Source organism: Acipenser ruthenus, chromosome 4 (assembly GCF_902713425.1).
Source record: "Acipenser ruthenus chromosome 4, fAciRut3.2 maternal haplotype, whole genome shotgun sequence".
NCBI lineage: Eukaryota > Metazoa > Chordata > Actinopteri > Acipenseriformes > Acipenseridae > Acipenser > Acipenser ruthenus.
Genome location: NC_081192.1, coordinates 100,284,697 through 100,298,423, shown reverse-complemented (window position 1 = coordinate 100,298,423; position 13,727 = coordinate 100,284,697). Strand labels below are relative to the sequence as shown.

Genomic DNA, 13,727 nt, shown 5'->3' with positions numbered 1-13,727 from the left:
AAAATAATTGTATGGAGGTGTGGCTAAGCATCGTATCATATGCGATACAGAAATGGGCATTACAAGACCTGTATGGTTCTTGTTCTTGCCTTACATTTTAACATTGTTTTATCTATTCAGATTTTTATATTTGTTTGATTTGAAAAAGGGAAGTGACATGACAGTGCCTGATAATGGATCGTTTTTGGGGTGCAATATATAATAAGCTATTATATACCATTTTAACAAAACTATCCAACTCCGGGTGCTCTTCCACTACAAAATAATGTTCACCTTATAAAAGGTTTCTCTTCTCTCCTCTGTATTCCATTTTATGGGTCAGGTGATTACAACCATCCATACACTTTCTTAAAGTAAATCGGCATATGCTAGTTTAACACTTTACCTCCCAACAATCTTTAAACTGAACGAATTCCATTTGAACCCCTCATTGAGCTCTTCTGCTAGTTTCGGGATGTTCAAAGTAGCTAGTGTAATTTTCATTGAATATTGGAGTGTTTGATAAATAGGAGGCTGTGAGGTTCAGTGGTTAAAGAAAAGGGCTTGTAACCAGGAGGTCTCCGGTTCAAATCCCATCTCAGCCACTGACTCACTGTGTGACCCTGGGCAAGTCACTTAACCTCCTTGTGCTCCGTCTTTCGGGTGAGACGTAATTGTAAGTGACTCTGCAGCTGATGCATAGTTCACACACCCTAGTCTCTGTAAGTCTCCTTGAATAAAGGCGTCTGCTAAATAAACAAATAATAATAATAATAATAATAATAATAATAATAATAATAATAAATAGGAAGGTGGTCTTATTGGATAAAGACTTGTACAGAACATGAAGTGATTTAAACACCCCGTACTTGGCTAAAGTTTGTTGTTCTGATATTTAAGAGAGTCAGTTTTCCTAAACAGGGTGGCTTAGACGTAGCAGATCAGGGGTAGGCAACATTGGCCCTGTAGGTTCTAACAATGTCCTAAATAAAAGGGGGTTCTAACGTATTTAAATCATTTACACATACAGAGGGCTCCTTCACTATAAGGGAAAAAAATGTAACTCTGGGGGGGAAGTAAGCATCAGTCTTATCTACAAGTGGTTTCCAACTACAGTATACGAAAAGGGGCAATGCTTTAAACCTTTGGTGGAATAATCATCCAGGACCAGAGTTGCCTACACCTGCAATACACATTATTGGCTCTCTAAATACCTGCTCGACTTCTCCCAGTGTGATGGGCTGTGTCTGGTAACGTGTGTTCGCCCTCCTCTGACGGAGATCGGCTCTGCTCCTGGACGCCACTTTGGTGTTCGTTTGTGACAGGCGATTGAACAGGGCCATCTTTTCTGACAGGCTGAGAGTTGAAAGGTCAGGCTCATCTGGTCCTTGTTCTTCAGTGGTACCTTTGGCTTCCCTGGCCTGCTCTCTTGCTAAAGCATTCTGCTGTGAAGATGCTTGCAAACTAAGAGAAAAATAAAAAGTTTGCATTCAAGACCTTCCCTCCACCCCTTCTCTAATTAGTTGTGAGGTGCTAGACTTTCATCAGTGATCTATAGATAGATAGATACAGATGACACACTGTGGTTAGTGGCAACATTAACACACATTTATGGTTGCACTACTTTCTGCTTTTTGTTTTTCTTTAGCTTAGAGGCATTTTCTTTTGTAAGCTTTCAATATTGGTACTTTCCTGTAAATAGCTATGGATTAGGGTGTTGTACTGTGGTATTGTGTCTACTGCTTTATCTATAGGACTGTCTAGAACACCTTTATCTATAGGACTGTCTAGAACACCTTCGTTACAGTTGTGTTTCTGAGCAGGGGATCAATTACTGAGCTGTACAGAGTGCCATGCTTGATGAACTAACCACCTCCATCCAGCTCATAAGAGTACAGTACAAGGGGGGGGAGAAGAGTTTGGCAATGTGAATATCGTGAGATGAAAGCAAGAAATGTGCGTTGTGTTCTAATATTGCATCAACAGGTCCTGTCCAATCTGCTTAACAATTTTGCTGAGGATGCTTATTTATTTATTTTTTTTAATGAATCCCCATTACTGAACCTTAACATCACAACTGCGTTCATGTGCAGTATGCAGCCAAGTAAATCCCTCCATACTTAAAATAAATACCCCCCCCCCCCCCCCCGCAAAAAAAAAAAAAAACTTGCCAGATGATTAATTATGTTTTGAAAGTAAATTAGTAATATTTTAACAGCCACCCCAACAGTGCAAGATCCAAGGTGTTAGAAGAGGTGTACTGGAAAAATGATATAATTCTCAACTCCATTTTCTTTGGATCTTAATTGCTTTCTACAATATTTCCACCCAAATGTAACTCGAGTTTATCCAGAAACGAGTTCCTAATGGCAATAAGCTAAATGAGTTGAATTTGAAATTGTGGGGTATCAAGTTTTTCCAGGACACTGAAAGAAGATTGTCCAGAGAGAACAAACCAAAGCATTGTTTATGGAACATGGGCTTACTTCTTAAAAACCAGAAGGTGGTGCTGTGTAACCAAGCTAGTCATTTTATCCAACATTAAATGTCTGGAAGAGCATGGAAACCCAGACATCATCTTTTAATTAAAGAATGGCGAAACAGTTTTGCAAAGGAATATTAACAATTAAATATAGATCTCAAGCATGGCATTGTGACCCTACCCCTACCCCAAAACAAGTCATTAACCTTTAAAAAGACAGTTGTTTTTAACAACTAGTTAAGATATTTTTGTTCTCAATGAGAAACGCATATTTTTGCCATATTAACTTGTGCAGTACATACCACATTTACTAGTTTCTTCCATCTTGACATGCAAATATAGATGATTTATTTTTGTGCTTAACTCTTTACAAGACATTTGAATAGTAGGTACAAGGAGGGAAACTGGTGTTCACTGAGAAGGTCACTGGACTCCAATTCTGTTGCATCTTCAAGCTGTTGGAAGGATCTGCTACTGTGGCTACAGGGCTTAACAGCAGAATTTGCATCTCTAAAAATCAAGCAACTGGGCTGGCAGCTTAACTCTTTCCTGCTGCTGATAAGGATCAGCCGGACGGACTCTGCATCACCTCTGGATTTTCTTCAAAAGACAACCATAAGTAGCTTTTTAGTTTTGACTTCCAGAGGAGTGACAATGACAGGTACAGTGCAGGTGCAGCAATGAAGAAACGCACAGCACTGTCGATCACAATCTTTTGGATAACATTCCTTTCTAATTTTGAAAAGAGCTTTGAAACTGATTTTAAAAGTTATAAGAGTAAAAAGTTACAATGAGAAGAACAAGGACAGGTCCGTTAATTAAACAGTTGTAGCAGCACATGGGGACGTGAAACGCTATGTTTTCTGGAACCACTCTACTTAGTCTTCAAGAACAATGTTATTAGTGTCAACACCAACAGCCTACTGTCTGTTAAAAGGGTTGTGCTTAAAATGTGTGTGTGCACACAAAGAATTGTACACAAGTCTGAAATGTACTTTTGGGGAAAACCAAACAAAACTATGCTTTACAATTGGTGTACTGTTGTGGAGATACTGGCCTAATCAAAGTTATGACGAGCATACAGCGTGTACTATCTTGTATTTATTTATTTATTTAATGTAGTTAGTTTTAAAACATGTTGGTTCTCCTGCACCTACACATGCACGTGATCATTTCTTTTTGGCAAGGCAAGGCACTGTCCATTCAGAATGGTTAGTAAAAAAGCTCAATCTGGCATGCGCATGTCATCCAAGTACCTGATCCTTTGCACACTGGTGCTTACTACAGTGGGACTAGGGATTCTCGCTACTGTTGTGTGGACAGTCGCAGTTTGCGAGGCAGGGGCTGGTACGCTACACACAGGATGGGGAAAAAAAAAGTCAAAAGAAAAGCATGGAACTGGAGAAAGAAAACACAGCATTGAAATCAATGAAGCAGGAGGGGGAAAAGGTTATACTACAATGGCAGGTTTGTGCAAATCTACTACCATATGACAAAAGGAAAACAAAATAAAGCCGCTGATGCAATTGGTTCAGGCAGCTGGTAGAGCGGATCAGGAGGAGATCATACAAAGAGAAATCTCAGCTGATAGAAGGCGGCTAAGTACTAGGATTTCTCATAACAGCACTTGTAGAAAACCGAGATGCTAACAAACAGACTATGTATAAAGAACTATGCTGTACATGTGTTACAATTAATTAAAAACCTTGAACGCAACAACTGAACAGTTATCTATTTAAGCAAAATCACACAATGCAATGTTTAATGCACATTTAAAATGAACACATTTTCTACTCTTTAGATATTTTTGTTTCTGGATCAGCATTAAAACTTCACGTTATTAAATTGCTTTATAGTGCATTTCTTCTTTAATGAAACAGCAGACCTCACAAAGGGTGCCCACAATGGTAACATTAGCAACAAAGACAATGTCATTTATTTTGGTTGTAAATAGTTACAATAGGTTATTAAAAAAAAAAAAAAAAAAAAAAAAAAAAAAAAAAATCATTAAGATCATAGAATAAATACTGTATAAAAAACTTGAATAGCAAAGTCCTTGTCAGTCTGCGTCCTGTCAAAAGAAAAGCTGTTTACCTGCACATTTGCACCCTTCTCTCTGAGGTGCTATTCTGTTGCCAGGAGTATCTGGATTCTGCTGAAATCTTTGACAACCTATACAATCAACCTGCTAATGGGTGGAACTTCAGCTCTTTAAACTGGACCCAAGACGACCAGCTGGTAACTTTCTCTTTAAATACTGCAGTGCGTCTCGTCATTAACAGTGGTTGTTTTTACTAAGGAGGGAATCTGTGTGTATGTGTGTGTGTGTATGTGTATCAGCGTGTGTGTGCGTGTGTACTGCAGCACTCTGCTTCCCAGTGCATTCTTACAGACACCTACGTGGCAGCGATGACTACTTCCTCAGTGGTGATGGGCTGCGTGCGCGAGCGATCCTGCGTGCGCCTCAGGCGTCTTTCCACAGCAGCATTGCGAGAACGAGGCTTTGGAACGGGAGCAGAGTCAATGCTCCTTTCCAATTCCTAAAAAGTGAAAAAAAAAACAACACAAAAAAAAACAACCACACATTCAGAATTCAATTCTGCAACTTATTTTCTGTGCTCATCACTACTATCATACACTGTCCAAGTATGTTAGTTACATTCCCCCACCATTCCCTGTACAATCAGAATCATCACCAAAAAAGTAATGACTTAAACCCACCATACGTCAAAATATAAGAGGGACAGGCTGAAGGATGAACATACTGAAGTACGGACAGACTGAGCGCTGAGAGTGGGTGCTGGAAAAGTTTGGGACAGACAAAACCATGCGACAAAATATTAGTTTTATTTTTTGGTCAATGTTATAAGAAGGAAGGAAGGAAGGAAGGAAGGAAGGAAGGAAGGAAGGAAGGATAAATAGAAGAGGACCTCCAGTTGGATTGGTAGATAATATTTATGCATCTGTAGGTGGTGCTTGAGGGCACCTCGCGGAAAGCATGCAATCGAGCCGTTTAGTGCAAATTCAGAGACCGTGGCAGTAACGGACCCTCCGATTAGAAGAAAGGATAGTGAACGATTTAAGGCCTAAAAGAGAACCAATATATTTTTCAAATACCGAACAGTGAAATAAATGAGGCTGTATACCGGTCTGTGTTCACTGGGCAGTCTTGTAGAGAAGTGGTTATGTATTATGTTGTAATCATATGTTGTAATCTGGACTAAAAGGAACTATAAGGCTATGTCACACCTTTTGGGAAAACGACTCTGCTGGAAAACAAGTGAGTAAGGATCTTGGAATTTCAACACAGGGAGGGGATTAGGGTAAACACCATCTCTCTGCATAGCATTAAAGATGCGCCACAAGTGCAGATGTAGTCACGACTCAGTGCGATGCCGGCAAAGGTTATTACTCTATGCCCATAGGAGCTGTTGAACCAATGATCTCAACGGAGCACAAAAACAAGTCGATTACCCTGAAAAGTGACCTCTTGGCAGCAACGCTCATCTTGGCTCTCTCATCAAGCTTCTCCTCGTCCGCTGCAAGAGAGGGAAAGAGCAAAACAATCCGAATGAAATAATACTTTCACACCACTATTAGAACAAGATGTTTGACAATAATAACAAGTTTGAATGGCAGTGGAGCACAGCTGTAGGAAACCCACAGGGAAAAGCATAGCACAATAACAGGAATACATATTAAAACATATCGTTTGGCTGCACAGTGGATTAACTGGGGGTGAGTGTACTCCACCTTACCTAAAATGAATGCCTGGTTTTCCAGTTAATACTTTGATTATACAATTGTAGTCAAAATTTTGCATACCCCAATTGGAAATAATTTATAGTTTCTGGAAATCTCTCAAAGAAAGAATTTTAGGAAAAATCTTCTTGACTGCCAAAGATATTCAAAGTGAATTGGCTGCAAGTTGGACTGGGGTTTCCATTTCAACCATAGATCGACTATTGCATGGTGAAGGTCTAAATGGTCTCAATACTGACAATACGGGCACTAAAGAGGGTTTCCAGAACAGAAAACTCATATTGCAGAAGTAGTTCTACTGTATTTATTCCAGTGTGCATTTGCTTTAAAATTGCCGAACATCCGGGCTTGTTAAGCTGTGAAGAGTGAGGTCTGTAAAAGGTTCTTCACTAGAAGGGTTACAAAGCCAGTTTACATCTTTAAATAGCAATAGGTGTTTACATTTACAAAAGCTTAGTTAATTGTAAATAAAAATAAGTATGATAAATATTTTAAAAATAAAAATGTCCCTGATCTTTACTGTGATGTGTAGTTTGTACTTCCCTCAGTAATACAACTGGTTAGCAAGTTGTACTTTTAATCTGTAAAAGTTTATTACACACACACAAAAAAAAAACACCACACACACACACACACACACACACAACATACCTTCATTATTTTCAGGACCAAGGCATGACCTGCAAGTTAGAAGAACAACAATTCAGAATCACAGGATTAACTTTTTTCTGGGGGAAGGAAAAGCAGCAGCAAATGTGTAACAGATTATGGTGTTCTCTAAAAGGGAGAATTGCTATGATTTAGCAGAGCTGAAATGCAGCAGATTCCTCATGAGTGAAAATGTTATGGAGGATTAGGAAACGAGTTGGAACCAGCGCCCCGAATCATTTGCTAAACCTAGAACAACTAAAATTGCTTCCAAACCGGGGAAGGACGAGCACTTCAAGAGTAAACAATGAGCGATTCAGAAAGTGCGGTCACATGGGCCAGTTATGCAGTGAGTTTTCAGTCTCTTGTTAGTCCCCCACAACCTCCTTATTTTCTTAAAGGAATTCAAACAATGCTCAAATATATTCATAATCCCATTTGATAAAAAAAGAGGATTGGTTAGTCATAAAAAAAAAGTCATAAAACACAAAATATGAAATAGTATGTAATGTATGAGGCCAGGGATTGTGTTACCCTGTTGTGTCTTTATACAGTACAAAGTACGAGTATCTTAGTTTAGATGAGATTTAACTTTTTTCACATTATCTGTCATCAGCCTACCTATCTGATTCCAGTCGCTCTGATGAAGTGACAGGCTGAGTCCTAAACCTTTCAGAGGTCTTTCTACTTTCCCCAGGAGAAATATAGCACCTTGGCTTCCGAGCACCCCTTTCTCGCTCAGTTTTGGAAGCCAAATCAAGACCTGATGTTGCCAGCTGTACCTCAGCTTCCCTTTAAAGCGCATGAAAACAAAATGACATGGAGAAGAGAGACAAGAGATGGGAGAAAAGAGAAAAGGGAGGCAGTGAAAAAGCAAAATTGCAAGAGAAAGCATACACCCGCCCCACCCGTTTTTTTTTTTTTTTTTGTTTAGTTTTTTTAATTCGCACAACATAGGTTAAAAACAATAAAATCACACCACAGCCAACACCATGCATGGATGTTTTGCACACATTCCAACTATAGGTCGCCACTAGAACAGACACAAAGCAAACACGGCAGGATTAGACACCATCCACCCCCACCCAGCTCCCGACAATTGCACACAGTGAGTCAAGCTTTAAGGTGTCATATTTTGATCAAGACAGCACACCACTTGGACGTTTTGACTTTGTTTAATTTGATGAAAGGCTGATTAAGTCCGTGCAAGTAAAATTGCAGTGATTTAAAAAAAAAAAAAAAAAAGTGAGCGCATTCCAATATACCACCTACAGTTCTTGTTTCTTGCTGGAAGCGGCTGTTTCCAGGTAGGAGTGTCTGAGCTGGGAGACCGACACCCGTGTGTCTACTGAGCCGAGTTCTCCGTTTTGCACTTGACTGGCTTCAGGACTGTGGATCAACAACTCTCTCTTTGGGGCCAGTTCTAGATTTCTGAAGACTGGCACCTTCTGCGCCACTCCAAAATCTGACATGGAGCGCGTCAGCATTTTGTGCTTCGTTGTCGAGGCATCTTGGCTCGGACCCCTTTGCGTTTCCGGAGCCAACGCTGATCCCCTCTGAAAGTACAGGACGGCCTCGCTTCTTTCCATGCTGTCCTTCGTTTGGGTCTGCTGCTTTGAGGTTTCCACCGCTCCGGGAAGCTCTTCGAAGGTCGGGCTTGGCCTTTGTCCAACGTGTGAAGCAACACTGGGCTGCTCCTCTTCCAGGACCCTGCAGGGGTCCTCCTGGTTCTTCTCTCTCTTGCGGATTTCTGAAGGCAGGACTGCTTTCCTGCTCTTGAGGAGGCACTCTGTTCGGACAGGGTGCTTTTCCTCCAGCAGGTTTCCAAAGCCTTGATCTTGCTCGGACCATCTCTCGGTCTCGTCTTCGCTCAAACCCTGGAGTTTTGCTCCAGAGCTGGAGGCAACTGGCATCAGAAGATTGCTTTGGTAGCAACTGTCCCCCTTTTCTCCCACTGTCACAAACCTGGCACTCTGAACTGGGCCAGCAGGCTGGACAAAGCCATACACAGGTTTGCGCACTGCACCCAAGTGGACAGCAGCGACCCTATCAAAGGCAGAAGTTTCCGACTGAAAAGGCATGTAATGAGCTGGCACCCGTGGATGTCTCCTGGAAGCTGTAGTTTCTGTGACAAGTTCGGGGCTTCCTCGAACGCCTTCTGCTTTCACCAGCCTCTCTCTAACTTTAATTCTTTAGGGGAAGAAAAGGATTAAACTTAATACCAGCTTGCTAGATCTATATCATGGGGTAACCATCTTTAAAAAAAAAAATTTAAGATTTAGATTTGAACAAATTCCATTAAATGGTTTTTCAAAATTATCCCAATGCGTATTTTCAGTCAAACATATTGTGAAGATTTACACTTCCTAAATTAAAAAAAAAGCATATTATATCAAAATAAATAAAAACAAATAAACATGCAATTAGAAATACCCGAAAACATTAGAGCAGATGGTCCTTGCAGGAGACAGGTAAGCTCCTAATATTTGCTATTTAGTCGTCTGACTATAGATGCCTACTGTATATAGATGACTGCTGACTGATTGTGCGTAGAAATTCTTGAAGTCATATTGCTTGACACTGTTAGAATTATTAATTACACAAATGTAGAATTACACTTTACCTAGCAACTACATTCAATTATAAAAACGACAAATACATACAGTAAATGACAAATTATGAAAACAAATTATTTTATAGAATGACTGGGGGTAGGGATTGCTCATTTTTCCTCAATTAGACCCCTTACTTAACAAATCTCATTATCCCTGAATAGATTATCTTTTCCAATATGCAACAAAGTGTAATAAGCAAGACATCTCACAAGTAGAATGGTACCGCAAAATGCTCTCCTTTTTCTAGGAAAGCAGGACAACTGGGGATGGGGATTCTGTTGCCAGATAACATCACTCAGATTATTAGCTCACTAACTATCTTGCATTATTTAGTGAGCTAAGGATTTTAATGAAGAACCTCTCACACAAGTTCAGTGACTCTCTAAATATGAATCATTTACTACCAATGCTGAATGACTGGGTCGATCTTTTGTTCTCTATTATACCCAAAGAAACAAATTTTCCTGAGTGGTGACTGCCCAGACAAGTAAAATATTCAACGCAGGCAGTCCTTAGCCATAAATGTATTTGGAGGGTAACGTGAAGAGAAAATGTAATTCCATGGTAGTTTGTGGATCATATCTCAAGTACCACTGCACTTGTGGGACAGACTGCTCCGAGACAATTATCTATTCAGGGATACCAAGATATTTAGTGAGAAAGTAGTCAGAGTGAGCAACAAACTCCCCATACCCAGTTTCACTGCTTTGCTAGCAAAAAGGAGAACATTTCAGGGTTCTACTTGTGAGAGGTCTTGCTCATTAAAATATTTAGCATACTTTAAAAGAGGAGACAATTATCTATTCAGAGATACCAGGGTATTTAGTAAGGGGTCCGAGTGTGTGGAAAAATGGGCAATAAAAAACCCTATCCCTTCACTTGCTGCAAATCATTTGTTGTTTTCGTAGTTTGTCTTGGTACTGTATACACCTGTATAAATACATTCAAAAGGTGATTTTTCATGGAACCAGGTAAATAATAATAGATCACCTCTAGGTATCCCTACACAACAAAAGAGAAAGGCAACACTTAATGGTTTTGAAACATGTTGGCAACATCCACATCTTCCTCCTCCAGAACAATAATCCTACCACTTGAGGCTGTTCAGTAAAAATCAAGAGCAGTGAAAATTTAAACAAACAACAAAACACAAACTGAATGGGAATGGTCTGGAAATCTTATCCATAAATCTGTACTGTGCCTTACACCGCAAAAAAAAAAAGCACCATAAATGTAATGCAAGAAAATCATCCGTGGCAAGCAGATCCTCTATATGAAAAGCAGCCAGGGATTACAGAATAATTTGGCATGCCATAACTGGTTACTTTCCAACTGGTCCGTAATCCATGAGAATTCCCTCTGCACAAGTTTTAATGGATAATTATTTGATTGAAATAAGGCTGATTTGTATTGTGTCGTGTCGCAGAGGTTTGTCAATCTGTCTCTACCTCTCTGTCACACTAACAGATTTAGTTTCATCAGAAGCACTACAGTAAACAGCTCTGCCAACCCCCCTCTTCACCTGTCCATGGTACTCAATAAACACAGCAAACCTGGCAGCCGCATCTTCAATTTGCTTGAGCCAATCTAAGACTCATAAGTCCATAACTCTTCCAGCCACTGAGCCTGCAAATCAGTGTTCACTCCTAACCTATTTGTTTCGTTTTTTCTTCTTTGGAGTCATTTAGTGGAATGCCCTTTCAAAAAGTTACTAAAAAAAAAATAATAATCTGCATCTGACCAAACAAAATCTCATAACTGGTTGAATGGCTCACAAGCTGCCCTGCTCAACACTTTCACCCTTGATTCAGTTTGCCTTTACTATCCACAAGTTCAAGGTAAACTCATGAAATCCCAATTGTACAATCTTCCGATATTAAGAGATCAACCCAAGGACAAAGAGAGAGAGGGAGAGAGAGGACAAGCACACTAACACATTGTTTCACCCTTCTTTATTGCTCAAGCATCCAGAACAAAAATCTTGAGCCCTTTTTCAGAAAGAAACAGTATTATAGTCTGTTTGGATATGTATTGGCTCATAAAAACATACCGAAAGTAACTGGTATGTCACAGCTGAGCAAAAGGCAAGTGCCCAATCAGAATTACACAATTACAGATGGCCCAGCTTCCCTTTTGGATAGGGAGAGGTGTTGCGCTCAAAACAAAAAACACGGCAACTTCTCAAAGACAACTCTTGGAGCTCAAATCCATTTGCAGCGAATCCTCAATAACTATAAAAGGCTTTCAAATGTGTGACACGGACACTTTCTATACTGCCTCAAGTTAAAAAAACTCTAAAATGAAGATACAGTGATGAGGTCTAGGTGCAGAGCCAAAGCAGTCTCATTAAGACTGTTAGTAAGAGACTGGGTTCTGTGTTTTCAGACCCCAAGCACCTATACAGTACTTACAGCTATGGCCAAAAGTTTTGCATCATCTATATATTTTAGGATTGAGACCATTTATATATTTTAAAAAAAAAAACACCACAACTGTAAATCTTTTATTTAAGATCATGTAAATCAAAGAAACAACAGGTCTACCGGAAGCCATGACAGTAGTACAGTATTTCATTTTAGATTTCAAAATGTCACTTTTTTATATTTGTTTTTCATTAAGTACATGGAAAACTACAAAGCGGCAGGTAATTCAATATGTAAACATTATTTAGCAGGTTTCATTCGACTTTATTAGTTCATTCTATAGGGTGAGGCAAAATCTTTGGCCATAGCTGTACACAGTATACGTACAGGATGAACTTAAGTTTGTAAATACACACAGTGTGCATTTTTACAAATAGGATTAGAGACGATTACAGCCAACACTTAAAATGCAGCTTTGTAAAGTGGTACAAAAAACTGTCTGTGCAGTTTGTTAAAATAAACAATATATACACCAAGACACTGAGGCTGGTGAGCACAGACACACACAGCTGCCAGGAGCGTCAGCCTGCATGGTCTTTCAAGTTCATCGAACCAGGACTTCTACAATGAATGTGTTTGTGGTGGTATCAGTTATAAAAAGACAGGATGACCAGAACGATGGTTACAGACTCAAGTTTGACTAATGCGCTCATCCACACCTACAGACAGTTCCCATCTTTACATACAAAAGAAACCATGGAACATTGCAGTGGCATTTTGCCAAATTAAATTCATGCAATTATACTTTTAGAAGAATTGCAAGGAAAACATCAAAATGTAAAAGAGAACTAAGAGTTTGGTGGGGGAAAAAAGCATAAAAAAAACACACACCAAGAAGTTGCAAAAAAAAAAAAAAAGAAAAGGTAAAAATCATTTGAGGGGAAAAGCACAACCATTTTAAATGTGTTCTGGTTTCAAATTAGTATCATTAGCAAAATGTTAAAAAGGGGAAACTTATTTAAAATTGTGCATGTGGACCATATTCAGGGTGCCAAACAATGAACAGCACACAGCTGAACTGAAGAGCACAACCGTGTCTAAACGCAATACTCAACCAGGGACTGTCCCCCACAGATAAGCAGCTGTAATAGCTGAACAAGCAACAGGAATTCTCAAACCTAAACATTTTTTTTTATTATTATATAAAACAAACGTAAATAGTGAACATATTTTTGCATACCAAGGTCACATCACCTACTGTGCGTTCGCTTTATTTTTTTGTGTAAATTAAAGAATTTCAATAGAAACAGTTAATATCCTGTGGCGGTGACAGCTTTAGTGGGTAACTATATACGACAAGAGCAGCCTTCTTTCAATACACTACAGCTGTAACACATGTAATGTAAAAATTACATCTGTAGCATTCAGGCTTGACATTTTGTATTCAAATGATTAGTTAGCGTAGGTTGTGCTATGCAGGTTTTTTTCTGTGATGCTTCTGGTTTGGTACGACTGATATTTGACCTTTTTTTTTGTTAAATGAAGGCCATACACTACTCTCTATCATTATTTCAATTAATTGTACAAGTCATTCAGAATGTGTTGAGGTTATTATAAAACTGATGAAATGAGTTAGGAGTCATGTTAAGAATTGGACAATTCCACACCCAGCAATACCTGGAGGGCCAGTTGATAAGAGAAGGTGTCTCGCCTTCTGAATCTTTCTGAAGAAACCACTCACTCTTTGGTTTTACCACGAGGCTACATAGAAATGTGGCAAAAGACAGCTTGGGTCAATCTGGTGTCAAAAGTAAAACGGTACACAAACACAGAGACACACATAGTGTACAGTACCTCACCTCCCACGCTTACTGCAGT

At 39.4% G+C, this 13,727-nt stretch overlaps 1 protein-coding gene across 1 annotated transcript in view; it reads right to left on the bottom strand.

Annotated features, from left to right (window-relative positions):
- LOC117400185 (supervillin) overlaps nt 1–13,727 on the bottom strand; it is a 63,256-nt gene that overhangs the window by 31,897 nt on the left and 17,632 nt on the right. Inside the window, exons 7-14 of the mRNA XM_059023239.1 lie at nt 13,527–13,610; nt 8,144–9,061; nt 7,493–7,663; nt 6,875–6,903; nt 5,936–6,000; nt 4,862–5,001; nt 3,718–3,813; nt 1,194–1,443 (exon numbers count right to left, since the gene is read on the bottom strand). Coding sequence (XP_058879222.1) covers nt 1,194–1,443; nt 3,718–3,813; nt 4,862–5,001; nt 5,936–6,000; nt 6,875–6,903; nt 7,493–7,663; nt 8,144–9,061; nt 13,527–13,610 — 1,753 coding nt within the window. The remainder of the gene's footprint in view (nt 1–1,193; nt 1,444–3,717; nt 3,814–4,861; nt 5,002–5,935; nt 6,001–6,874; nt 6,904–7,492; nt 7,664–8,143; nt 9,062–13,526; nt 13,611–13,727) is intronic.